At 39.6% G+C, this 26,163-nt stretch overlaps 1 protein-coding gene across 2 annotated transcripts in view; it reads right to left on the bottom strand.

The window, feature by feature from the left end:
• Window positions 1-17,698: 17,698 nt before the first annotated feature.
• tasp1 (taspase, threonine aspartase, 1) overlaps window positions 17,699-26,163 on the bottom strand; it is a 56,825-nt gene continuing 48,360 nt past the window's right edge. For both annotated transcript variants that reach the window (XM_041790071.1, XM_041790072.1), the window contains exon 14: window positions 17,699-21,662. In XM_041790071.1, the coding sequence (XP_041646005.1) occupies window positions 21,570-21,662 (93 nt within the window). In that variant the 3' untranslated portion in view covers window positions 17,699-21,569. The remainder of the gene's footprint in view (window positions 21,663-26,163) is intronic.

The following is a 26,163-nucleotide window of genomic DNA, read 5'->3' as shown; positions in this document are numbered from 1 at the left end:
AAAGCTGAGAAAAAAAATTAAATTTTGAGATTTACAGGTCAAAATATTACTTAAAATTCAAAACTGAGGATACAAAAGGCCAAATTAGGAGATAAAAGTCAACAAAAGAGCTAAAAAGGTCAAAACATGAGAAAAACAAATAAAAGTCACGAGTTTAAAGGTCAAAATATTACTTAAAAAATTAAAATTGAGGATCTAAAAGGTTGAAAAACAAAATAAAAAGTCAAATATGTGAATTGAAAAGGCCAAAATATGGAATAAAAAGTCAAAACCATAACTTTGCGTGATAACTGAGAGATGCAAAATCAAGAATATGAAATGAAAACAGAAATTTATTTTTCCCCGTTCCTGACCTTTTATCTAATTGTTATGTATTTTTTACTTTTCTTATTTTTATGACAGAACAAGGATATTTGTAAAACCAGGGTTGGGCCTCAAAGACCAGACCTCAAACAAGTGGGTCAGTTAAAATAAAAATATGATATGACCTGGCGGGCCAGGTACAACTGTACCACGGGCTGGATTTGGCCCCCGGGCCTTGAATTTGACACCTCTGTATTGGAAAATAGAAATTTGAATTCAAAAATTTGCCTGGAAAGAAACTCTGTTGCAAAAAATTAGACCATATGCACTAACACAGCCAAAACGATGAGCAGAGACTGAGGAAAAAATTTGCCCAAATGGACAAAAGTGTCCCTGGTGATGCCTGAGGGTGAAGATTTGAAAATGATCTAGGGTGCAGCCAGTCTTTGAGGCTGTGAAATGGATGAAAAATGGCTGAAAGTGAGTAGAGAGTGCAGCGAGAAACCTTGCTGCTTGGGCTGCAGGGCGTCGGTGAGGCTTCGCGTGCTGTGGTGCTATTTTCAGGACTCTACTCTGGCGTATTTCAGAGGATGCAAAGCACCACATTAGTGGTATATTGTCAAGGATCCGAAAGGGCTCATTAAGCATCACCAAGATATGATTGTTGGTATTTTGCCTCTATTTTTGTTATGAGAAGGAAGTGATGTCCAATACACTCGCACTGACTGTGACAGGGCTGGTTCTGGGATTTCTTCACTTACGGGGGCTAACAGGGGGAGGAAGAAAACACGAGGAGGAGAAAGCAATGGAAACTTGGATGGATCCATGATGTAGTAACTGAGGAGGAAGCTCAGCTGTTCAGCCTCTTTACTCCAGGAATTTACAGTAGAAGTCATTCTAGTAGTGTTTTTCCCATGATAGGGCTCATTAAAGGCATCTTGAAGCAGCGTGAATTTTGTCGACTAAAACTATGTGAAAGATGTGAAAATAGTCTTCAGCAGCAAAGATTATTACTCATGGAGATGTGCAACTCAAGATGTGAAACGGTCTTCAGCAGCAAAGATTATCACTCATGGAGATGTGCAACTCTAGTATGAAAATGGTCCTCAGCTGCAAAGATCATCACTCATGGAGATGTGCAACTCAAAACGTGAAATGGTCTTCAGCAGCAAAGATCATCACTCATGGAGATGTGCAACTCCAGTATGAAAATTGTCTTCAGCAGCAAAGATTATCACTCATGGAGATGTGCAACTCTTGTATAAAAATGGTCTTCAGCAGCAAAGATTATCACTCATGGAGATGTGCAACTCAAAACGTGAAATGGTCTTCAGCAGCAAAGATCATCACTCATGGAGATGTGCAACTCTTGTATAAAAATGGTCTTCAGCAGCAAAGATTATCACTCATGGAGATGTGCAACTCCAGTATGAAAATTGTCTTCAGCAGCAAAGATTATCACTCATGGAGATGTGCAACTCTAGTATGAAAATGGTCTTCAGCAGCAAAGATTATCACTCATGGAGATGTGCAACTCTAGTATGAAAATGGTCTTCAGCAGCAAAGATTATCACTCATGGAGATGTGCAACTCAAAACGTGAAATGGTCTTCAGCAGCAAAGATCATCACTCATGGAGATGTGCAACTCCAGTATGAAAATTGTCTTCAGCAGCAAAGATCATCACTCATGGAGATGTGCAACTCCAGTATGAAAATTGTCTTCAGCAGCAAAGATTATCACTCATGGAGATGTGCAACTCAAAACGTGAAATGGTCTTCAGCAGCAAAGATCATCACTCATGGAGATGTGTAACTCTAGTATGAAAATGGTCTTCAGCAGCAAAGATTATCATTCATGGAGATGTGCAACTCAAAACGTGAAATGGTCTTCAGCAGCAAAGATTATCACTCATGGAGATGTGCAACTCTAGTATGAAAATGGTCTTCAGCAGCAAAGATTATCACTCATGGAGATGTGCAACTCTAGTATGAAAATGGTCTCCAGCAGCAAAGATTGTGGATTGTAGAGATGTTCTACTCCAGATGTAAAGTCTCAGAGAATTTGCAGCTAGCTTTAGCCTCTGTGTTAGCTCAGTTGGGCAGGTAAGTGCCCTTGAATCATGAGGTTGTTGGTTCAAATCTTCTGTGGATTTTTGAAGCTGCTGGTGTAAATCGCTGACTCAGGAGTAAAGAGGACTGCCATAGAGTTGGAAGGTTGTGGGTTTGATTCCTGCTGCATTTTTAAGTCCAGTCCCCAAAAGCAGAGATCAGACCCTCTGAGAAACATGAACAGCCGAGTGTCTCAGTGAATTAGTGGAAAAGCCAGCTGACTGTGAATCAGGAGTTCACAGGTTCAAATCTAACCATGGGTTCATCTATTTTAAAAGTCTGAGTCTAAATCTAGACTTCAGGAGACCTGGACAGGAGTTGGCCTTTCAAATCTAACCAATGTCTTTAAGTTTTCAAGATTTGAGTCCAGATAAAGAAGGAAAAGCCCCTCTGAGGCTCTGCTGCAGGTCTGGCTCTGTAGCTTAAAGAGATAGTGGACTGACTCAGAGTCTGGAGGTTCCAGGTTCAACTCCCATCTTAGTCTCAGTGAATTTTAAAGCCACGTCCTGAACAAAGAGGATAAATGCGCCAGGAGAAGAGATGGTAGTGTGAAAGGTATGGCGGTGGTGGCACAGAAGACTGGACTAGACCAGTTCTGCATGGGGATGCTGGGGTTCAAACCCCACTGTGGCCGGTACCTGGATCAAGGCATGCCTGAAGAGGAAGGGGGGCCGCGGCACAGCGCCCCCCTGGGGAGTTATCAGAGATGTAAGTAGGGGGTTATGCAGACACAGCAGGAGTTTTACAGGATGGAGTCTTTATTTGCATGCATGGATGATCACTGAGCCCCTTACACTCTCCTCCAGGGTCAGGGTACCAAAGTATCATTTATTTTGAAAGGGCATTTGAACGTACGGAAATCAAGAAAACGACAACTTCACTCGTTTTTTGATTTGTGTCCAGAGTCAAAAAACGAGTGAAGTTGTCTGTTTTCTTGATTTCCGTACGGTCAAATGCCCTTTCAAAATAAATGATACTTTGGTACCCTGACCCTCCAGGCCCTTCAGGTCCTCCCCGGCCTGCTCCCTCTGCTCATTCAGCAGCCTGCAAACAAAAACCACATTAACTCACATTCCACATAAATAAACATACGGATGAGTCCTTTACTCACATGAGTTTCTGCAGCTTGGCGTCCTTCTCCTGCTCTTCGGTCTTCAGTCTGTCGTAGTCTGACATCAGCCTCTCCTGCTCCAGCAGCAGACCCTGGTTCAGACTGAGAGGAGACGCTCGCTATGCTCTGATTGGGCGCTTTTTAACGGTAGAGTAACTGTCTGGAGAAATGTCAACAAAAAACATCAACATATATTCATTTTGTTTATCTGATTTCTGGAAATTTCACCAAACAGTTACTTGGCTTCAAAAATGGTACAAGGCAGATCATTTCTGAAATTATATACCTCTACATCAGTGGGTCCCAACCTTTTTTCTTTGGGGTCCTTCTACTCTAAACACTCTAAAGCCCCTCAGGACAATCTCTGAAAAATTAAACATCATTTTTAATTTTTTTATTGGCAAAATTCCAGTATAACAGGCCTACATGAACTACTTCTTGATAAATATCTGCATATAAACGATCCATTATTACAACGGCATTTAGAGCCACCACAAGAATACCAAAATGAGAAGATTCAGTCAATTTTTAAGTCTCAAACATTTCAAATTTTTCAAGTCATAAATTTACCAGAAAAAGAAAACTGGAAATTTATGTCCACTAAAAGGTAGAATTTTTTGACATTATAAAATCCAAAAGAGCCGTGGAAAAAGAAAATGAGAGGGGAGAAGCTGTTTTCCTTCCATTAGTCCTACAGCTGATGGTCTAATCAGGAGATTTTTCTTAGTAGGATTGATCAGTGAGGAAATGATCCAATAATGATCACATTATCATTATTCCCCAGACTCTGAAGAGACATTTCTATTCACTGTTTTCAGTTTGAATCCTTGTAAATTCACTAGTTTAGAAGGTTTAGTTCTGACATCAGAAACTTGAAATTTTAAAGTGCATGATGTAGTAATTTAGACTTTTGAAGTAGAAAATTCTGAGTTGAGGTTCTTGAAAAAATATGACTTTATCATTTCAAAAATGTACTTTTAAATGTCACCTTTTTAAAGAAATGTACAGATCCTCTTTATTTTGTTTTTAGAGGGCTCTAATACTTCCTCTTACATCACATTTTCAATCATGACTCTATAAATAAAAGTTCATTATAGGTGCCCCCCTAGGGGTGCCTGGACCCCAGGTAGGGAACCACTTCTTCACATCAGACTAAATTAGTAAAACTCAACGTGTGGCTTCATTGGGATGGTTTGAGGCTCTTTTATGTCTTCATTTCAGATATTTTCTCCCAGAAAACCTTAAAAAACTTTCACCTCAGAAATTATCAACATTAAGTCACATTAATCAGTTTGTTTCCACTCTTATACAGGAGGCTTTAATTGTCAACCTTTATTTTTTCTCTTAGTTTTTTTCATTACCCTTATTTCTAATTCTTCTCCCTTTTTCCTTTTTTTGCCACTTTTATTCCATTTTTGCTGCTTTTAGCCCATTTGTGCCACTTCTCCTTGACAGTTTTGTAGTTTTTGCCACTTTCATCCTGCTTTTTGCTATTTGCAATTCTTTCCCCTTTTTGGCAATTTTTTGGCCACTTTTCACCCAATTTAAGCTGCTTTTTGACATAAAATAACACTTTTTATGTTTCTGTCACTCATTGCAGCATTTTGCCCGTTTAGTCAGTTTTCACCAATAATTTACCACATTTTTGCCACATTTTGGTTATTTAAATTAATTTTCACCATTTTTTTTTACCACAATTTTGGTGCTTTTTACAATTTAAGTCACTTTTCCACATATTTTTTTTTAGCCCATTTTGCCACTTTTTGCCCCTTTTGGTCACTTTTCACCATAATTTTACCTTTTTTTTTTTTTTTTTTTTTTTTTTTTTTTTTTTTTTTTTCTGCTTTTAGCCGTTTTAGTCACTTTTAATTCATTTTTGCAACTTTTTGCTGAATTTAGTCAATTTTCACTATTTTTACCACATTTTTGCAGCTTTTTGACCAATTTACTCACTTTTATCTATTTTTTACTACATTTTTGCTGCTTTCTGACCATTTTTGTCATCTGTAACTCCTTTTTTTGGTTGCTTTTCACCCATTTTTTGCCATTTAATTCCAATTTTGCACCTTGTCAACAATTTTTTTCCACTTCTCACTATTTTTTTTACCACATTTTTGCAGCTTTTTGACCATTTTAAGTCACTTTTCATTAATTTTTACTACATTTTTGCCACTTTCTGACCATTTTTATCATCTGTAACCCCTTTTTCAATGTCACTTCTCACCCATTTTTGCCACTTTACAGCCGGTTTTTGCCATTTTATTCCATTATTCTTATGTCTGTGGTCTCTAACATCTTTAAAAAATATAGTTTGATTTAAAACAGTCAAACTTACTCCGTGAGGTCGTCCAGCATCCTCTGCTCGTCTTCGATCTGGTCTCTCAGTGGGCTCAGCTGTTTGTGATGAGCCTCTCTGTGGTTCTCCAGCTGCTCCCCCAGAGTTTTCTGTGCCACACAGACACAAAAACATTCAGCTATTTCACATTTCTGTAACAGAGATTCTCAGTGACCTTTATGTCCCCGTCCCCATCGTGTCTGCCGATGTCCTCCTTCTCCTTCTCCTCTCCTGACATCTCGTGTTTTTTCTCTGATGAAAAACAAAGAGAAAAATTCCATCTGTTCCACCTGTTTTTACTTGAACTAAGACATTTTAATGGTTAATATAAAAGTGCGAACCATGAGCCTGCAGCTTAGCGAGCTCCTTGGTCAGAGCGTCCTGGCTCTCCTCGAGTTGTCTCTTCTTCTGCTCCATGTTCTGCATGTAGTCTGTCAGAGACTTGATCTTGGCCTGGTGCTGCAAAGACCACACAAAAATGTGCCGTTTGTTTGTCCTGCTCACTTCCTGCCAGCATTTATATGTTCCCCAGTTTTTAAATATCTATTTATTTTGTGGTTGACTGTCACTAGGAAGCAACCCGACTTCATCTGTCCACACAAACATTTGTGTGTCAGCCATGTTTGTCTGTTGACACCACCAGGAGGAAGGAAAGGTGTGCATGCATGTGTCATTGTCAGTCACACTGCCAACTACTGGCCTGGCATGTATACTACAGCAGTTTCAGGCACATTAGCAGTTCTGATTGACATTTAAACACCAAACCTTAAGAAAAAACAAAGAAGAAAAGGGATTCTGTTCTCAGAGGATAGTTTTTGTGTAAAAATGGCTGTAGTGATAATTATGCTAAATGTGCTGCTTTTGACCACAAAAATAAAAATGGCAGACTTCCTGTTTGTTTTATGGCATGGGTCCGAAGGCTTTTTTGTAGAACTTAAAATGATGTATAAGCTCAACAATTTTCAAAATCCTGGGATAATCTTGCTGCAAGGGCTGAATTTTCACATAACTGCAGGGGGCGTTACTGAGCCAAAAAGCCATGCCCACTGACAATCATCCTATCAATCACCTCTTTTTGCTACTGGGTTTTTTTCATGGCTTTACAAGTTTTGTAAGCAGTAGATAATTCTACTTCCTGTTACATGGCGAATGAAAAATTGTCACCGCCACACCATTTTAGGTAAGGACTCTTGACCTTCAAATTTGAATAATATCAACCTTGAGGAATGTGCCTGGGTTAATTTCAGCAGGATTTGGCCAATCTTGTAATAAATGGAAATTTTTTAGTGAGCACCAGTCACTTTTATCACATGATGAAGCATTTCAATTTAAGGGGCCGCCATGGCCACGCCTTTCGACTAATGAGAAAATCCCGAATAACTTTGGACCTAAGACATCTCTTCTTGCTCTACACCAAAGATGAAGAAGTTTGGATGAACATCCTCAGACGAGTTCGTTCAAATAGGACCCCTAAAATATTGCTTGTTTTACCAAAAAAATTCAAAATGGTCGACTTCCTGTTAGACTTACGGTATGGGTCCAAGAGGATTTTTTGTGCGTCCTGACATGACGCATCTGCCCACACATGTTCAAAATCCTAGGTTAAACCTGCTGGGGGGGGCTGACTTTTTGAAATGTTCTAGGGGGCGCCATTGAGCCAATAGGCCATGCCCACCAACAAAATGAATATCAATCATCTCAGAATGCCAATGAGATTTTTTTTTGTCAAGTTTCATTGCTCTAAATGTCTTACAACCATCTGAGAAATCTACTTACTGTTTCAGGGCAAACAAAAAGTTGCCCTTTAACGTAGATGTTTGGCCATTGTGTGTAAGGCCAACTCCTTGGGAACTGCCTGAGCCAAATTCAGAATGATTTGTCCAACCATGTAGGTACTGTGATGTGAAATTCAGGAGTAGTGACTTTCTGTTGCCAGAGGGTGGCGCAATTTCCAGCATGGATGTGTCCTGGCCTGGACTGCTATCAAGCACATGAAATTTGTCTCAGATATGACCATGTATACTAGAGTTGTGACTGTTTAAAGATTTTTGGCAAGACAAAATGGCAACTCTTGACTTTGTCGCCCCGCCGAGTCCATGCCCTCTGACGAAAAGTCTTTTTTATTTTTCACAAAGCTAAATCCACTTCTTTAGTCCTTCCTGACACAAATTTCAAGTGGATATCTTGGATAGTTTTTAAACTGTAGCTTGCACCATAAACCTTGACATTTCCTGTCACCACAAGGTGGCGTTTTGATCTGTAAAAAATCTGACCATATGAATGGGTGCAGGCCATGACTATCAATATTCCTGAGGAATATGAGTCCAATTGGACAATGTACAGCTGAGTTATAAACTACTTCCTGTTTAGCAGAGGGCTCGCCATGGCCACACCTTTCGAGTAATGAGAAAACCCCAAATAACTTGTCATCATCCATGTGTCATGGAGCTCTGTGCTGAAGTACAAGTCAATCGGATGAAATCCCTCAGAGGAGTCAATCCAGACATGACCCCTGGGAAAGGCCAAAAACAGCCCCTTTTTTGCATATTTATTCAAAATAGTGGATTTCCTGTTGGAGATAGAGTGTAGGCCCAACAGGCTTTTTTGTAGATCTCCCCAAGCCTCACCTGCACACAAAATTTCATGAATCAATGACAAAGACAAAGGAGCGGGCTTAAACTTTGGAAACTGTTAGGGGGCGCTATTTTTGCAATTCTAAATGATCACACAGGAAACCCGAAAAATATTAAAATTTTCACGAGACTGGATGTACATGCAAAATTTCCCACGAATTCAGAAACCTTAAGGGCCTCAAAAGTCCATGCAATGACGGCAAATGATAAGTAAGATAATCCTAGTGAATACAATTAGGTCCTCGCATCACTCAGTGCTCGGGCCCTAATAAAAAATATGAACAATATGAGCTTATTCTGCATTAAACACATGCATGATTCTGTACTGTAAATCACTGCACGGACTCAGGAACACTTACAGAAATTAAAGTCTGTCAACACAGTTTCCCTGTTATCCACAAATGCAAGTTAAAGCCATCTCTAGACCAAAACTTATTTAAACTGGACTGAGGCAATATGGAAAACTGTTCTGTGGTCAGTAAATGATGTTTCTTTCACAATGCTGATTCCAAAGAAGCTGGGGTGCTTTTTGAAAAATAAATAAAAACAGAATGCAATGGTTTGCAAATCTCATGAAGCTATATTTTAGTCACAAAAGAACATAAACAACATATCAGATCGTGAAACTGAGATATTTTACCATTTCGTGAGAAAATATTAGCTCATTTTGAATTTGATGGCAGCAACACATCTCAAAAAAGTAGAGACAGGGCAGCAAAATGTTGGAAAAGTAAGTGGCTCCAATTTAAAACAGCTAAAGGAGCATTTTACAACTAATGAGGTTGACTGGCAACAGGTGAGTAACATGACTGGATATGAAAGGAGCATTTTAGAGAGGTGGAGTCTCTTAGAAGTAAATACTGGTGGAGGTTCACCAATCTGTGAAAAACTGTCTCTACAAATTGTGGAACAATTTCAGAAAAATGTCCTTCAACATAAAATTGTGAAGACTTTGAACATCCAACCATCTACAGTCTATAATATCATAAAAAGATTCAGAGAATCTGGGGAAACCTCTATGAGCAAGGGGCAAGGCTCAAGTTCAGTATTAAATCCTTGTGATAATCAGGCCCTCAGGCCGCACTGCTTAAAAACAGGCATGATTCTGTACTGGAAATATTTGGATCATCATAACAGGAAAGATCTGGCAAAGAAGACCCAGGACTGTTGAGCAGCTAGAATCCTAAATCAGACAAGAATGGGACAACATTCAACCCCCAAAACTCCATCAACTGGTCTCCTCACTTACCAGACTTTTACAGACTAATGTTAAATGAAGAGGGGATGCTACAGCATGGTAAACATGGCCCTGTCCTTACTTTTTTGAGATATGTTGCTTCCATCAAATTTGAAAGAGCTAAAAGTTTTCATGAAATGATAAAATGTCTCAGTTTCTACTTCTGATATGTTGTTTATGTTCTATTGTGAATAGAATATAGGTTTATAAGATTTGACAGTCATTGCATTCTGTTTTTGTTCAAATTTACATGGCTGTCCCAAATTTTTTGGAATTGGGGTTATAAAAAGCTGAAATTCTCCTTGAATTAAAGCTAAATTTGCAAGCCTGCTTTGATAATTTGAGGACAGTGCAGGAGTACAGGAACAAACCTTTTGTCTGTGTTGCCACTCTCCAGTGGGGGAATCTCTTTGTTTTGTGGTGCAGATGTGGCAGAGTCATTTTTAGCTTCACTTTCTTTCACTCTCTTGCTCTGGTGCTTTATGGGTGGTGTAGCACAATGCAGGAAGTGTCTGGGCCACAAAACCGCAGCACACTAACGGCATGGCAGACCTAATTAAAAACCTTTCTCTTTGCTCTTCCAATCTGGAATAGCTGACCTGAGCCAGGGGGGTTCTTATCTCTCACCCTCATTCTTGAACTTCACCCCAGCAGCACAGGGGTGGAGCAGTCAGCCCGCTGTAGAACTGTATCTCTGGCATGGAGAGTCACCAGAGGAGAGGAGGAGCGGGGGGCTAACGTGCCTCTGTGTACAGCTGAACAAACAGGTCAAGTAGCTGAGGAGCATCTGAGAAGGCTGGGTGACTCTGGTAGCCTCTGCTGCCAGCACATCACTGAGATACTGCAGGGATCTGCAGACACCATGTGAGGCTTGACCATGACAAAGTACACGAGGAAATGCTCTGATTCACTAGGACATGAAGCATCCTGATGAAATTTACATCAGCTTTGAGAGGAGTGAAGTGTTTTTGGTGGCACCATCTCTTGGCTCATGCCCTCCTTGCTTTAAAAGAATTATTACACACAAAAAAACAGAATTGGTAAACAAAAGAGATTGTTTTCCTCTCAGTGAAATGTTTTATCTGTTTGCAGCCAGATAAATGCTCTCTAAAGGTGTTTTAGCAGGATTTGGTTATATGCAGAGACAATGGAGAGCAGAACACCACATATAAGACTGTTGCACATTAATGTTTTTAGTTGTTGTCTGAGATGACAGCAAAATTTCAAAGAAATAAGCCCTTATTATACATTTGCACAGAAATTCTGAAACACCACTACAGATAAAAATGCTTTAACTTTGCTTTTAAAACTGTGCTCATGCATTTGAACAGAAGATAAAAGATTAAGGCCAAAATTTAGACTCAGAAGCCCATAGAGCAGGAGAGACTTCACTAAAAAGAAGATGCTCTTTCCCTCTTGAACAGTTCAGTACTTAGCACAGTACCTCCATGCAAAATCTCATGCAAATTAACAAAATATACGGAGGGATCTGTTAAATTATGTATTCAATTTGAACAAATGAATAAATAATCCATGATTCTGAACAATCAGAGGACCCATAGAACAGTGGTTCTCAACTGGCTGAGCTTCAGGACCCACCAATATCTGATGACAAATCAGGACCTAAACTTCCAACACTTTTCAACAGTGCAAGTTTAGTAAATAAAAATGTTCCGCTGAAGATCTCGGATGGAACAGAATTTATGACAGCAACAAGAGACAGGACAAAACTCATGTTTTACACCTCTCTTTCTGTATGATTACGTGTACATTTTAGCCAATTTTCCAGAGATCTTGAGAAATAACTTCATTAACATGGTGAAAGCCGCTTTTATTGCAAGGAAAAGAGATTAATGAGTTAGAACATATTGATAAAACATTTAAATTGACTCATTATCACAATAAAACAGAGCAAAATCAACAGTATAGTTGCACTGAAAACTGCTCCCCGACCCACTTTTGGGTCCCAACCCACCAGTTGAGAACCACTGCCATAGAGAACATGCAAATGCATGGGCAGATCATGCATTTAGTTCTTCTTTGAATTTCCGAAGTCAGCAGTTCTCTTAATCATCCTGTAGAGCAGTGGTTCTCAACCTTTTCAGCCCAGGACCCCGAAAATGAAGGTGCCAAAGACCGGGGACCCCCACCACTGTACCTGAAGGTGGTTGAACACAGCCATGCACATTCAAGAATAGTCATGTGGAGACAAGGCTGCCCATAAGGGGGGATATAGGGGAAGGTTTTTGGTGTTGTTAACACAAAAAAATAAGTAAAATAAAAAGTATGGATGTGTATCCACTGCGGGCTTCCATACATTTTAGACTTTTCGCCACTATTTTTTTCAGGAGCTTGTTCCAGACCCACTGGAAAGAGCTCCGTGATCCACTTTGGGTCCCAACTCGTCACTTGAGAAGCACTGCTCTAGATGTCTTAAGCACAAGCCTCCACCTGTGGAGGGGCCGGAGTCTCCTGCTTTATGGAAAGTGCTTGGTGCCAAATCTGAGAGGCACTGAGCAGAGCATAATTGAGTGGGTACTCACCAAAAATTCTTTTAAGCTTGAAATTATCCATCTTCTTCTCCTCTCTCTTCCATCAGGAGTTTGTGAATGCCTTAACTCTGCAATAAATGTCTTGAAATGTTAGCTGCGGAGGCAAAGCCATTAAAACTGAAAACAGAAAAACAACATACCACTGCCATTTCTAATTGAAGACCTTTCACATGTAAATGTAATTAAGGCCTTTTTAGTATCTTAGATGTAAAACCATTTTTGTCACTTTAAAATCCTGCTGAAGTCCTGTAAACAACCAAAGATGGCACAGGAAGTTCTACATTAATACATGTAATATATGGTGTGATCATGAAGGTTGGAGATGTTCAGCCTCTAAAGTCTGTCTTCTCCTAACAAAAGGCTCCTCCATAGCCTGCCTGGTTTTAACCCTCTGTGTGTTCGTGTTGACGTGAGACACTGGCATGGAGGGGCTGTAACCATGTCAAGGGGGTTGGTGGCCCTTAGGTGGTGAAGGAGGGGGGGGTCGGTATGAGCACGGGAGCCGCACGGCCGTGATTCACTGTGACAGCAGCGGCTGGCATGTGAGGACAGCAGGCCGGGCGGGTGAGGCTGCTGCCTTTGATCTTTATTTGCTGCACCGTCTGTTTTGCATTTAAGAGCCTTGCTGAGCGCGAGGCATTGGATACACCTTGAATGGCTCGGGACCCCGTCCACTTTTTAAAGACCCAGGATCCTTTTTCAAAGCTGAGGGGGATCCAGGACAGAGAGGGATGATGTTTGAAGGAGAAGGGTCTGCGCTGAATAGAGCTGAGGGTCTCCCAGCAACACAGATTAGCCCTGATGAAAAGAGAGTGTGCCATAATAACACATGATCAAGCTAATGGAGAGAGCTGAGAGCGTGGGTGAGGGGCAAGGTAACGTACATCTCCTTTAAAAGAGACCCTCAGAGGGGTCAGAGGTCAGTGGAAGCAAAACAAACACTCACACAGCATGGGGCTGAGATGTAGAGCCAGTTTAAGATATATTAATATATTTCCTCATAAGACAAGGCTAGACATAATCATTTATGTGGACTAAATTTGTGTTTACTGGGAAAAAACAAGCGGCCTTAGATAAGTTTAAAGTGAGGACTACAAACAGCAATAAACTTATTGACTGCAAGACAAATTATTTGGGAATTCTGTTCTAAAAGGGGAATTATCGCTTCATTTTTGTTTAATAAGGGGCATTTGTTTTCAGATTTTTTTGAGGGGCTTTTTGTCTTTGTTAGCGAGACAAAGAACAGTGGATGGAGCCAGAGGCAGGGATGAGAGAGTGGGGAAAGAGCCATGACTGGACTTGAACCTCCCATGTACATAATTACAATTCTACCAGAGAATTAATGTTTAAAACACATGGTATTTAAGAGAAACCTTACAAAGTAGATCATTTGCTCAGATTCCATGTTTGTCATCAGGCAGGTCCATCTTGCAAAGCTCCAATCTGAAATGATTATACCCTGGTCTGAGAATAGACCTGACCAATCAGCTCTCTTTGAGGAGAACAAGGCTGCAGCTACAGGCGGGATTTGGTTGCACTGGAAGCCGGCAGCATTGGCTGCAGCTAAATTAAAGATGCTATTTCATTAGAACTGGACCACATTTCTTCATTAAAACAAGAGCAGGAACCACACTATAGTTCTCTTGGTGGAGAAGAGGTTTTAGCATTTCTCCATATCAATCAATCTTTGTTTGGATAGCACAAATTCAAAACCAAAGTTATTTCAGATCAACTGGTTGTCTGATGGTCACCATGTCCCAACAAAGCTGTAACATCAGGTGGAGTCATGTTTAGGCCGGAATCATGGGGAGAGAGTTGGTAGGCCCCTGAAGGTGTGAAAATGACCTCGGTAAAGTTTATAGAGTTTCTAACTGACCACTTTCTTTCATGGTACAAAAAGAAGAACCATGCCTTCCATAGAGAAATTATCTTCATGCATGACAATGCACCATCTCATGCTGCAAAGAATACCTCTGTGTCATTGGCTGCTATGGGCATAAAAGGAGAGAAACACATGGTGTGACTCCCATCCTCCCCTGACCTCAACCCTACTGAGAACCTTTGGAGCATCCTCAAGCTAAAGATCTATGAGGGTGGGAGGCAGTTCACATCAAAACAGCAGCTCTGGGAGGATATTCTGACATCCTGCAAAGAAAATCAAACAGAAACTCACCAAAAACTCACAAGTTCAATGGATGCAAGAATTGTGAAGGTGATATCAAAGAAGGGCTCCTATGTTAACATGGAACTTGTCCTGTTTAGATGTTTTTGATTGAAATAGCTTTGATTTCAGTAAATACTGCAAATTCAACAAATGGCCATTTTCAGTTCTTCACAACCTTTAAAATGTTTTCAAACTCTGTTGTACATAATAATTTGGAACAGTGCATTTTGAGTTTTTTATTTATGAAAAAAAAGTTATTATTGGGAGGTTTGTTCAATCAAATTTGAATGATGTTCTAATGGTTTATGACTTGAAAATTACACTGACTGTCATTTGCATCAATTATTTAGGAAAATCTGAGAAAAATATCATTTGCATAATAATTTGGAACACGGTGTATAAATGAAATATTACCCAAAAGAGGTGTAATCGTTCACAGAGGTCACAGTCATTTAGTACTTTTAACCGACAGTCGAGCCACTTTCAGTTTCTTCCACCCGGTGTTATTTAGAGCTATCTGTGAGTTGGTCCAGCCTGTGGTGAATTAAACATGAGACAGCTAAGAGAGGAAAAAAAAGGTGCAAAACAAAAAAGCATCAAAGCTTAAAATCTTCAGGTTTGACCTGATAGAATAATTCTAATAATTATTCTCCTATATAGTCATTAAGATAATAAAATAAAGGGATCTAATACTGGGTCCATATCACCCACCCCTGACTCAGCACCTCCACAGACTGCCTTCAGCAGCTCCTCCTGATCTGCCAAATTGATTTTTGCACGTTTTGATGTCAAAAGGCGGTGACATCTTACACCTGACAGGCTGGATTTCATAAATATGTGGCTCTATCTCTCAACCAGGCTCGATGCTTTGACAGGGAACCATCTCTCTCTTCAAACGCTGAATATATTTATCCTCTTGAACATCTCTATTGCACATTGAATCACACAACACTGGCCTTGATCCAGAGACAGCAGCTGGACAAACTCTTACCCCAGAGACAGATTCGACTGGAATATATATGCCCCACTCTCAATTATTTTTGCCTTTTTTGGCCTAAAAATAATTCCATCTAGATGTAAAATCTCTTCAAGTCTGTGCTGAGACAGCAGGATGCTTAAGGTGAATCTTGAAATCTTGAAGATTGCATGAAGATGACAATCCAAATTATCGTCTACAGCAATATCCTTTATTAGCCTGCTAATAAAGGACATCACATGCTAAATTATCCCCAAATTCCACTCCTGGTACCAAGGGTATGTGTATGTCAACATGCATTTAATGCCTTCATGGTGTAGAAATACACCATCAGAAATGGCTGCCAATATAGTAGAATATGAATTTTATACATATTTGTGAAAATCAACTGATACTGATTTCTGTTTTAATACAACAGCAACAAAAACAGAACTCACAGACATCCAATATTAGACAATACCTGCTTTTATCTACCTAAAAAAAAACAAGACATATTCAGCACACTGAGGAAATTGCAAACAAAAAAAAAAAAATAAATAAAAATAAGGTATAGATAATGGATGGCTGGGGAATAAAATAAGACCTGGTATGGTTCCCTGTGGAACACCATTTCTTAAACTTGACATATATCCCTCTCAGATGTTGTTAAAAGCATGTTTTGGTAAGTTGCAAAGGCTCCTTAAAGCTTTTAACAGAGAGAAGATTCCTGAATCAGTGTTCTAACAAGCACACCTGTAAGTACAGTGTAGAATAGAGACCCTGACAGGTGGTTAAAGGGGTATTTCAGTGTGTGATGGGCCTTCAGAGATTTCAGTGAGTGTTGACCCTTCTTATGGGACGTGCTTAGGGGAGCTAGGCTTTACAGCGCCACAGACAGGTATAGCAGCTCTGCATAACTAAACAAATTAAAAGGGGCCAAGAAACAATGCAGGCTCAACTGCTTAAATCAAACATTTTTAAAGCATTTTATTTCCCCCCATCTCTGTGTTTGAAACTATTTTGCAATACAACTTTAAAGGTTTAGCTACTGACTACGTGTTCTTCCACCTCAGCATATCTAATCAGCTGTTGCATCTGCAGGCCCCGTCAGAGGAATAAACACCAAACTAAGCTCGACTAGTCATTTCAGCTTAGTTTTCCACTTCAACAGCTGATGCAATGTTTTTAGAAGGTAAACATATTGATTGTCTAATTATCAGCCATGAAGGTATAAAGAAACAACCATAAACTTAACTGGATGACAAATTTCATTTCAGCTCTACTGGTCAGGGTTGGTTTCTCCAATTTATCTTCAGAAAGTTTAAAAAGTCCATAAAACACTAGCATTCAATAAGGCAGGGAACTCTGGATGGAGAGTGATGAAGGCTGCACACATCTGTGAGCTAATATCCTCAATCAGAAATGTCCTGAAGAAGTGTTGTGGTGCTACTATCGCCAAGGATGTATGGATGAATGTGTGGAAGCATGGAAGGATGCATGGATGCATGGATGCATGGGTGAATAGATGCATGGCTGGATGGATGGAAGGATAAATGCATGGCTGGATGGATGGATACATGGCTGGATGGAAGGATGCATTGTTGGATGTATGGATGGAAGGATGGATGGACAGATGCATGGTTGCATGGATGGGTGGATGGATGGATGGATGGATGGATGGATGGATGGATGGATGCATGCATGGCTAGATGGACAGATGCATGCATGGCTGGATGGATGGATGCATGGATGGAGGCATGGATGGAGGAAATCACCTTGGACGCTTCACTTTCTCAAACTCAGGCCATCTTAGAAACACCTTTCAAGGAAAGTCAGATGTACTCCAAAATTCTGGATCGGGTTCCTCACCTACATGCTCATGAGATCCAGACAAAGAAATAAAACTATGCAATTCATATTTTCTAAATGTGAAAAAGTGGGAATACCAGAGAAGCAGCTCATGCTTAATGTGCATGTATGAGACAAAGAGTAATCAAGGTTAGGTTCCTCAAAAAAAAACAAAAAAAAACAGACTCGAATACTTCCTTCCATGTTGAAATGTTTCAGTGTGCTCTTCTGCAGGTTTCTGTTTCCACTTCAGCTCCTGACCAGCATGTAATTTATTCCCAGACCATACATTTATAGTAGTCACATTATGATATTTATATAGCATGTTAGGGCTCACACTGACGGCTCTGCTTATAGAAATGTATGTCTTTCTTGGAAAAGGTGCAGTTTGAAAAATGGGTTTCATGGCATTGAGTAAAAAGGACTAAAGATAGACGCAGAACTGTAGCAACATAGATTTTATTCACTTTTTGAGCACTGTAGAGAGCTGTGCACACATTCCCATAGCTTACAACATCTTATATTATTTGCATTTTCAAGTAAAGAATAAAGTAGCTCTGATATGGTTTGTCGAGACTGAAATTCTTAGTAGTAACTTATCCCCAACACAAGGTTCAATTTAGCTCTCAACAGCACCATTTCATGGGCTGAATGCATAAGTAGCTTTTCTTTTAGCTAGAAAATACATGTCTCCATCGATGCGACTATAGAAATATAAATTGTGATTTTGTCTTTAATGAGGACTAACAGTCGTGTTTGTTGGTGGGATTAAATGCTGCTACCTGAGCACTATAATGTATCAGCATCACTGTGGAAGTGCATAGCTCCCCGTTTCTGTCAGAGAGTGGTGGTTAGAGCGAGATCTATACATGCAATGGTCGTGTATTCACATTTGAAAACAATCAAAGCAAAGCTGAAAATTCTCATGAACTAAAATGCACAGAATGCTACATAAAACAGCAAGATTAATAACATGTGAGTGAGTACATGGAAGTAAATCTTTGTGTATTAACATTGTAAATAGATTTAACGTAGCTTAAACTCTCACAGCTGTAAATGCTTCATTCATAAGAAATATTTTGAGTAGCAGGCTTTTTACCAAGTGCAATCTGACATCTTTTTAAAGGGATAGCTCACATTTACTAAAGTGGAGGTGTATTTGGTACTTATGAAAGGTGGCAGTCAGCACAGATATGTTTGTAGAAGCTGGAAAAATCTACATAGGGGTGTGGATCTTTCAGTATCACATGATTCAATGTGATTCAATTCTGAAATCGATTTTGGATTAAGACGGATATCAAGGGAGCCTCTTTCAGGATCTGCTTCAATCTGCTATAGAGGCTGTGACCTATAATATGACACTAAAATGCCTTTAAAATGTGGGTAAGATCGGGCAGCTTTTGACATTTTTATTAGCTGAATGCAAATAAACAGAAAAGCCTGTAACAAATCCGAGATTAATTCATGCTTTACTAGCAAAATACTTCTACATGAATAAAATTTGGGAGCAAAGCCACAAAAGAAAAGGGTTTTCTCATTTGTGTGTACTTGGGCACAGTGCATGGAATACATAAATGTCACTTTGTCTCAGTACAGGTACTCTCCAGTTAACCAGTAGAGTCTCTGTCTATGATCGCTTTATAATCTGTCATATCCACACAGTACAGACCCATTTCATCCTCTGAGCTGCATGATAAATATGGAAGTAGGAATAGGGTTTTCATTTGTGTCTTGAAAATTAAAAAAAAAAAAACCCTCTGCAGATACTGAAATTTGTTGATACAGATTGCTTTTAAACAAAACAATCTCTACATTTATGACGGTATCGGCACTACAGTGTAGTTCAAGAGGAAAAAGTTAAAAAGGCACATCTGATTCATAACACAGGTGCATATTGTAGGAATAAATCCAAATAAACTTTCAAAATTGTTAATGAGTTGATGCTTTTTAGCATCACAATATTAAACAATATAATCTCCCTAATTGTAATGATATATAGCAGTGGTCCCCAAGCTTTTTTCCTTAGAGCCCCCTACTCATACATTAGGAAAAAAACCAACAACTTTTTTTTTTATTTGCTGACAAAATCACAACATAATAGACCTACTTATTTAATAGGTTTGTGCCAAAAGATCTATGTATAAACTATCCATTACTACGACGGCATATCAGGACCACTGTAAAAAATATAAACATAAAGAGGAGCTGCTAATTATTGAGAAAAAACTCCCACAAATTTTAAGTTCAAAAAGTTGAAAATTTACAAGAAAAAAAATATTCTTTTTAATTTAATGGTTCTAAATCTACATGGACAAAAACTGGGAATTTTTGAGAGTACAAAGTCTAAAACAGCCGATTGCATGGAGGAAAGTTACACCAGACGAGGCTGTTTCCCTTACACAAAATCTGCAGATTAGAGCCTGATAAAATTAGACTTTTACCGACTGATCCATGAGGAAAAACTTGTGATTTTAGCCCAGTATCATCACATCATCACTACCATTTAGACTTGGAGGACACGTTTCTGTAAACTTGGAGTATCCACCTGTTGTTTTCAGGTTGGTTTCTTGTAAAGTTACGACTTTACAAAGCTGTTAATTTATGACTTTAAAAGCGTGACTTTCTGAGTTTGTATTGACAAAATCTACAACTTTTTAAACTTGATCACTTCAAGTTTTTTCTTATAAATTTCAGACTTTTAAAACTCTGAAAAGCTGAGTTTGGTTTCTTGTAAATATACGCCTATGGTCTAAAGAAAGTTGAGTTTGGGTCAATAGTTAATAATAAATCTATTTTTAAATCTCTTAGGGTGGCCCTTTTGACTCTAATGGTGGTTTTAAAAAAATATGCAAATGTAGTTTTGACAATGTCAGAGAAGACAGGGCTGCGCGGCCTCCCTAAGGGGGCCTGGACCCCAGGTTGGGAATCAACGATATACAGCACTGAAGAGTACCAAAGGTTCTTCTGTCATACTTTTAACTCCAAGCTGTGTTCAAAAGACAGAGAACCAGCTAAACTGTGCAAACACATTAGCAACATTTCAGTGGCAAGATGTTGCAAATATGTTTGGAATTTAGTGGCTTGGACTTGGCTTGCATGTGTCGGTCATTACAAAAGAAGATTGTTCCCAATACTGGATGCCTCATAGGTATCAATATTGTCTGGATTTTTCTAATATCATATGAATGTTTCTCTCCTGGGTATAAAACAAGCCTACTGGGTGCTGTTGATACTTCATTTTAAAGCAGCTAAAAAGAAATCTAAACAAAAAAGTATACAAATATGACTAAAAAAGCATGTACTTCAGAAAAACTCTGCAGGTCCTTTGCTCCAAACTGACTTTATGTTTCTTAGTTCTTATGCACATAGTCTGATCTACAGACAAAACCAATGAAGCTTCATTTGAGGAGAAAAAAATGGTAGCTGCTGGTGTGGTTTAGTCAAAAAGACTACAAGAAGGAAAATATGGTTATGCTTCTCTGTCAGAAAGAAAAAATTGGGGACAATTTCAAGAGTTTTGTGCATATTTGTGGATAAGGCTTCGGCAAGAGTTGCATTATCTGGTTCACTCCTCAGTGGCCATTTTATGGTGATTTGTTGTTCTGATTGGCCGTAAAGAACGCAAGTTAGAAGGTTCATCCAATTAGCCTCCTACCCTTTTTCTGAAACATGTTGCCTTCTCCATGGTACTAACTTTCCCCATGCCCTGGGTTTGTGAATCAGTCTATCTGATGTGTTAGATTATGTCTAATCAACTTCTCCAAACAGAGGTGCTGCTGGCTGCCATGTCTTGTAGGTAATAAAGAGATAGATACCAAATACAACCCCACTTTAAATCATACAAACGATCCCTTAAAAACTGAAAAGTCTTATGAGAGAAAAATGAGTTCTTGCATTTGAAAGTCTTGAAAATAGTCACATCTGTTCAGAAATACAAAACCATTGAAACATCCACCCTGTTTTCCTAAATCATAGCTTATGTACAAAAGGAAAGAAGTAACTTTAAGTTGGCTGAGAGTAACAAAGAGAAAATGGTGCATCAAGGCAATGGTGCATCAAGTCTAATCCAGGTGACACTGGAGAGATTAGGGGGGTAAACTGGCATCGAGTGCATGCTGGAGGCAGACTGTGGCAAAGGGAAGTCCTGTAAGTGCACTAAGTAGAAGATAAGACCCCGACCTCCTTCCTGTTAGAAAAGCTAAAGCTTATTACTTCTGGTATCAACATGGTAAAGGGGGTGAAAGGTGTGTGTTTGTGGGTGGCTGAAAGGACTTTGCACTGGCATATTGCTGAAGAAGCCCAGAAGGAGGAAGTACGCTGCTCACTCCACCATGCTCATCAGTCGGCACACACCTCCCTCGATGGCCAGACTCTGTCCAGGAACCGTCCCAGGGGGTAATCTGGATATGTGCGTCTGCAGGCAACAAAAAACACAGAACTACTATGAGAAAAACTTTCAAAGAAACAGAAACACACTGAAACTGGGCTACATTGAGGACGTAAACATTAACAGTGAATCAACTCATCAACAGAACTACAAGACTATCACACTCCGTAAAAGCCCTGATATTTTGGTCAAATTTACTCAAGTAGAAGTAAAAGACGTCTGTAAGTCTACTCAAGTACAAGTAAAAAGTAATTCTTTTAAAGTTTACAACAAGTACTGAGTGGCAACTTCTGATACTCAAGGGGCTTACAAGGTGAAGTATGATCTTTCCTTTATGTGCCATCACAACAAGAGAATATAAATTGTAATTGTAGCCAAACAACAGACCAGTTTTGTGTTGTTGACAGAAAGCTTGGGCCTCCATGTTTTGGCAATAGTGTTTATTTATTTACTCAATACTTGATGGGTTTTAAAATGTAGTTGAGAACAAAACTCCCCCAAAAATATACTTAAGTAAAAGTACAATTACTGATTTTAAAAGTACTTAAAAAGTACAAGAAAAGCTACTCAATTACAGTAACTTGAGTAAATATAGTAGGAAACTTTCCACCCCTGACAATGAGTTAATATGTTGATTCCTGTAAAATTTCAGATTTTCACACAAGTGCAAATTCAAAACAAAGAGGACTGAGACTGGTCATCAGAAAACTCAGCTAACATATGTGCCAGACCACAAGCTGGTCTTCTTCTTTTTCAATATGCCACTAAGCTCAAGGAGCAGCTGTGTTTATGTTTGCTGCCATGTTTGTGAGACGTAAAAGTACAAAACCTCCATTTTTTTGGAGTAGATTGTTATAAATGTAAATCATGGTGATCTAAAACTTGATCAAAAAGAGGCAGCAGGACTTTGTCAAGACTTTTGAAGATGTTTTGCCTCTCCTTAGCAAACGGCTCTCAGGTGACAAAACAAATCATTAGCTTGTGTGACGGTTTGGTTGACAGATCTTGTCTTATTTTTAGTTTTTTATTATTGGTGCATGTAATGAAACTAATTCATTCTGTTTTCTGTGCATCCGTATGTCCTGCCAATCTACCTGTACCACTGATATAAAGGCAGACATTTTCATTATAATGCCATAGAGTGGCGTCTGTTGCTTTCCTCCACCACTTTTGTGTCATTCTTCTTACATCATTTGCTGCCTTCTTAGACCAGCAGCCCTCTGTCCTGTCCAACAGGGATAGCCTGTCTCTGTGAGCTGCTTTTGTTAACAACCCATTGGGGCAGCCTAGCCTGGAGTTTTCCACAAATTTCCAGTATTGCATGTGTGAAAAGTGCAAGATTGAATGGCTAAAGGGAACAGACTGTTAGTGTTTTGTGTTTGAGCAGTGGCAGAGAGAGGGAGGAGGAGGTGGGTGAGGAGCAAACACAGCTGTGAAGATCGAAGTGATACTTCAGCCGAGGGATCAAAGGTGACCGACTCTCCCTGTGCCAATAATGGCTGTCATCCTCCTTCCTCTCCCTCTCTCCTCAGAGGGAAACTGTTTGCAGCCTCAGGGGGAGGTTTCCTCTCACTTTTTGACCAGGCTGGCTGAATTGGCCATGACATCACTCCTCCAGTCACAGCAGCCTGAATCTCTACTGGATGTCTTTTTGAGCTGGCTTGTGACATGGCCTCTGGCACCCCGGGGGCAGCTGTCACTACAACAGGACAACAGCCAGACAAGGCCGTGCACACATGGCAACACTCTAAGAGGCCATTACACCTCCAGGGCCCCTTTCTGGGCACCTCTTTGCCTTTTCATCTCGTAAAGGTTAGAGGACAGAGAGCCTCCCTTACAGTGTGAGTGAAGGTCCAAATCTGAGTGATCATAATGGACTAATATTGACATGTTAATGGTTTTCTTTTTGATGTTGGTGTGTTAGAAGGAGAAGACTTTTTGTGCCACATCGGAAACACAGCTGGAAAAACAACACTGGGCTCAATTAGTAGAGCGCTGTATGACTTCATATATTTTTAAAAGAATCATGTCTGACACCGTGCAGTCACCCTCACCCCTTCGTGTAACCTTTAGCACATGTTAAGCTTTTAATTTTTGCTTCAGCCTGACACAAGAGACAGAAACATGAGCAAGCAAGCAGGAAGACTGAAAGAATTACTAAAGCAAACGATTAATTACAGCACCGCAGTGTTAAGAGCATTGCGTGCTTTTTACAGCTTCATAAGTCACAGTGGTGAGGATGAGGAGGGCTCCAGGCTGAGAAGTCACACAACAGACGTCTTAACACTTCTGTGACAAGAGTCTGGTTAACATCACACAAATAATGCCGTAGTCTGTCGTGCAAACACTAATTTATCATTTGCATTCACAGTTTTGGTGCTTTTGTTGTAAGAGCTGTAACTTTAACTCTTCATTTTGTTTTGATTATTTTTATTATGACTCACAGGACGATAATGTTGAATTTTTTTGTGATTCACTCAAGGCCTGAAGCCAAATAATACATAAAAATACCAAATTGCTTAGTTTGAAAGCATGCTGTGTGAGGGCGTTAACATATTAAGCACGATTGATTCATACCATGCATGATGCATGAATGCCCCCCTTTCAAAACAGCCCCACCCCTTCCTCATGCTCTCCCATTGGTAACATATTTTTGTGCCTGACCACACTTAGGTATGTGCACAGTCCGATACAGTAGACGACCGTATATGTGCTGTTCAGGGGTGTCCAAACTTTTTCCACAGAGGGCCACTAAAGAAAAATACGAGGATGGCTGGGCCACTTTGACATACCTCATCTGTAGTGTATTAAAGTTAGGAAGACCAGTCCAGTGTAGGTTAGCTATTGGATATACCTAAATGGCTTGTTAATGGCTAACAAGAAAAAAGCCAAACATTGTCAGGCCAGTCAGTCCTTTAGCATTGGCTACCACTGGCTCCACCCCTGGTCAGGATCAGTTGGATGGAACTGACAAGGAGAGGAGTTGGACTGAAATTGCCAAAGATGTAGCAGGCAGCTAACAGCTATCATAATTAGCATAAGTTGATGTTCTGGGTGTTGCTGAATGAATCTGTTAGTGTTAGTGTGTCTGGCTTGGTCATGCACATGGCACACTGTTGGGATAAAACTGTGAAATATGTTGTTATTTGTCTACATGTGTGGGGTCTTGCATGTTCTCAAAATCAGTTCAGATTTTAAATAGAGATGTTTCAACTGGGTTTTCCTTCCTATACCACAGCATTGGGTATGGGGCGATATTGAGGACTGATCTGATACTGATGTGAAATTTCTGGACTGACTGTGCTGTTAAAAAAACTGGCACATTAATTTACCCCTACAGTGAACTCAGAACATGGCTCAACAAGTAGAATGAAAATGTAAAGCCTCTCTGTGACACAGTTGCTTTTCCTGCTAATGACTGTGGATTTAACTGCCAAATATTAAAACAACAATAACAATTCACGTTTCACGCATAGATCAACATCACCACTGTCTAGGGTGACTCATACATCAGACTTGGCATTCATGGCTGCAAAAGCTTCATTAAGCAGCAAAATCCCACATTTTGCACAACAGACAGGAGCTTATTGTCTAAAACAGTGGTTCTCAACTGGTATAGCTTCAGGACCCACCAATATCTTTGCTAAAAAACCAAGACAGGACAAAACTCACGTTTTACACCCCCCTTTCCCCATGATTATGTGTAAATTTTAGCCACTTTTCCAGAGATCTTGAGAAATTACTTCATTAACATGGAAAAAGCCGCTCTTTCATTGCAAGAAAATAAGATTAATGAGTTAAAATATATTGATAAAACACTTAAATTGACCCATTATTGCAATAAAAAAGAGTAAAATAATTGGTATAGTTGTATTTTCTTCAAAGACTTTTGCCACCATTTTTACAGTCACACATTTGCGACCCACTGAAAACTGCTCCGAGACCCACTTTTGGATCTTGACCCACCAGTTGAGAACCACTGGTCTAAAACAATAAACTCGCCAATTCAGTCGTTATCTCCATCGCTTTTATTCTGTCTTTGGGACATTTCTTGTATCACTAGAATGTTGACTCCAAACTTTGCTGCTGCATTGGAGCCTTTTCTTCTCCTTTGGTTTGGATGTGAAATCATTGTTCTCCTTCTCATGATGTTCTCATGATGATCTTCAGATGCTTTATCAGGTTGCTGCCTCTGCTCTAAATTCCAGCCTTGCATGCCATGCATGTTGCTGTTTTACTCACTGGACTTTCAAGAGTAAAACACAGCCAAATTGCTAACAGTGACCTTACTCTGTTACACATCTCCAACAAGTTTTCTTTGCTGCTCTATAAAACGGTAGATTGCATGTGCAGGGTTTTTCTAGCAGTGAAGAAGAATTGATTTCTAGTTTATAATACTAACATATAGCAAGGCGAAATGAAGCTAAATTTAAAGTAAAAGAAAACTGTATCGGATTGCTGTGTAAACATGGGTACAAGGGCTGAACGATTTGCAAAAATAATCTAATTGTGATTTTTTCACCAAATA

Source organism: Cheilinus undulatus, linkage group 6 (assembly GCF_018320785.1).
Source record: "Cheilinus undulatus linkage group 6, ASM1832078v1, whole genome shotgun sequence".
Classification (NCBI taxonomy): Eukaryota; Metazoa; Chordata; class Actinopteri; order Labriformes; family Labridae; genus Cheilinus; species Cheilinus undulatus.
This window is presented reverse-complemented; position numbering and strand designations above follow the sequence as displayed.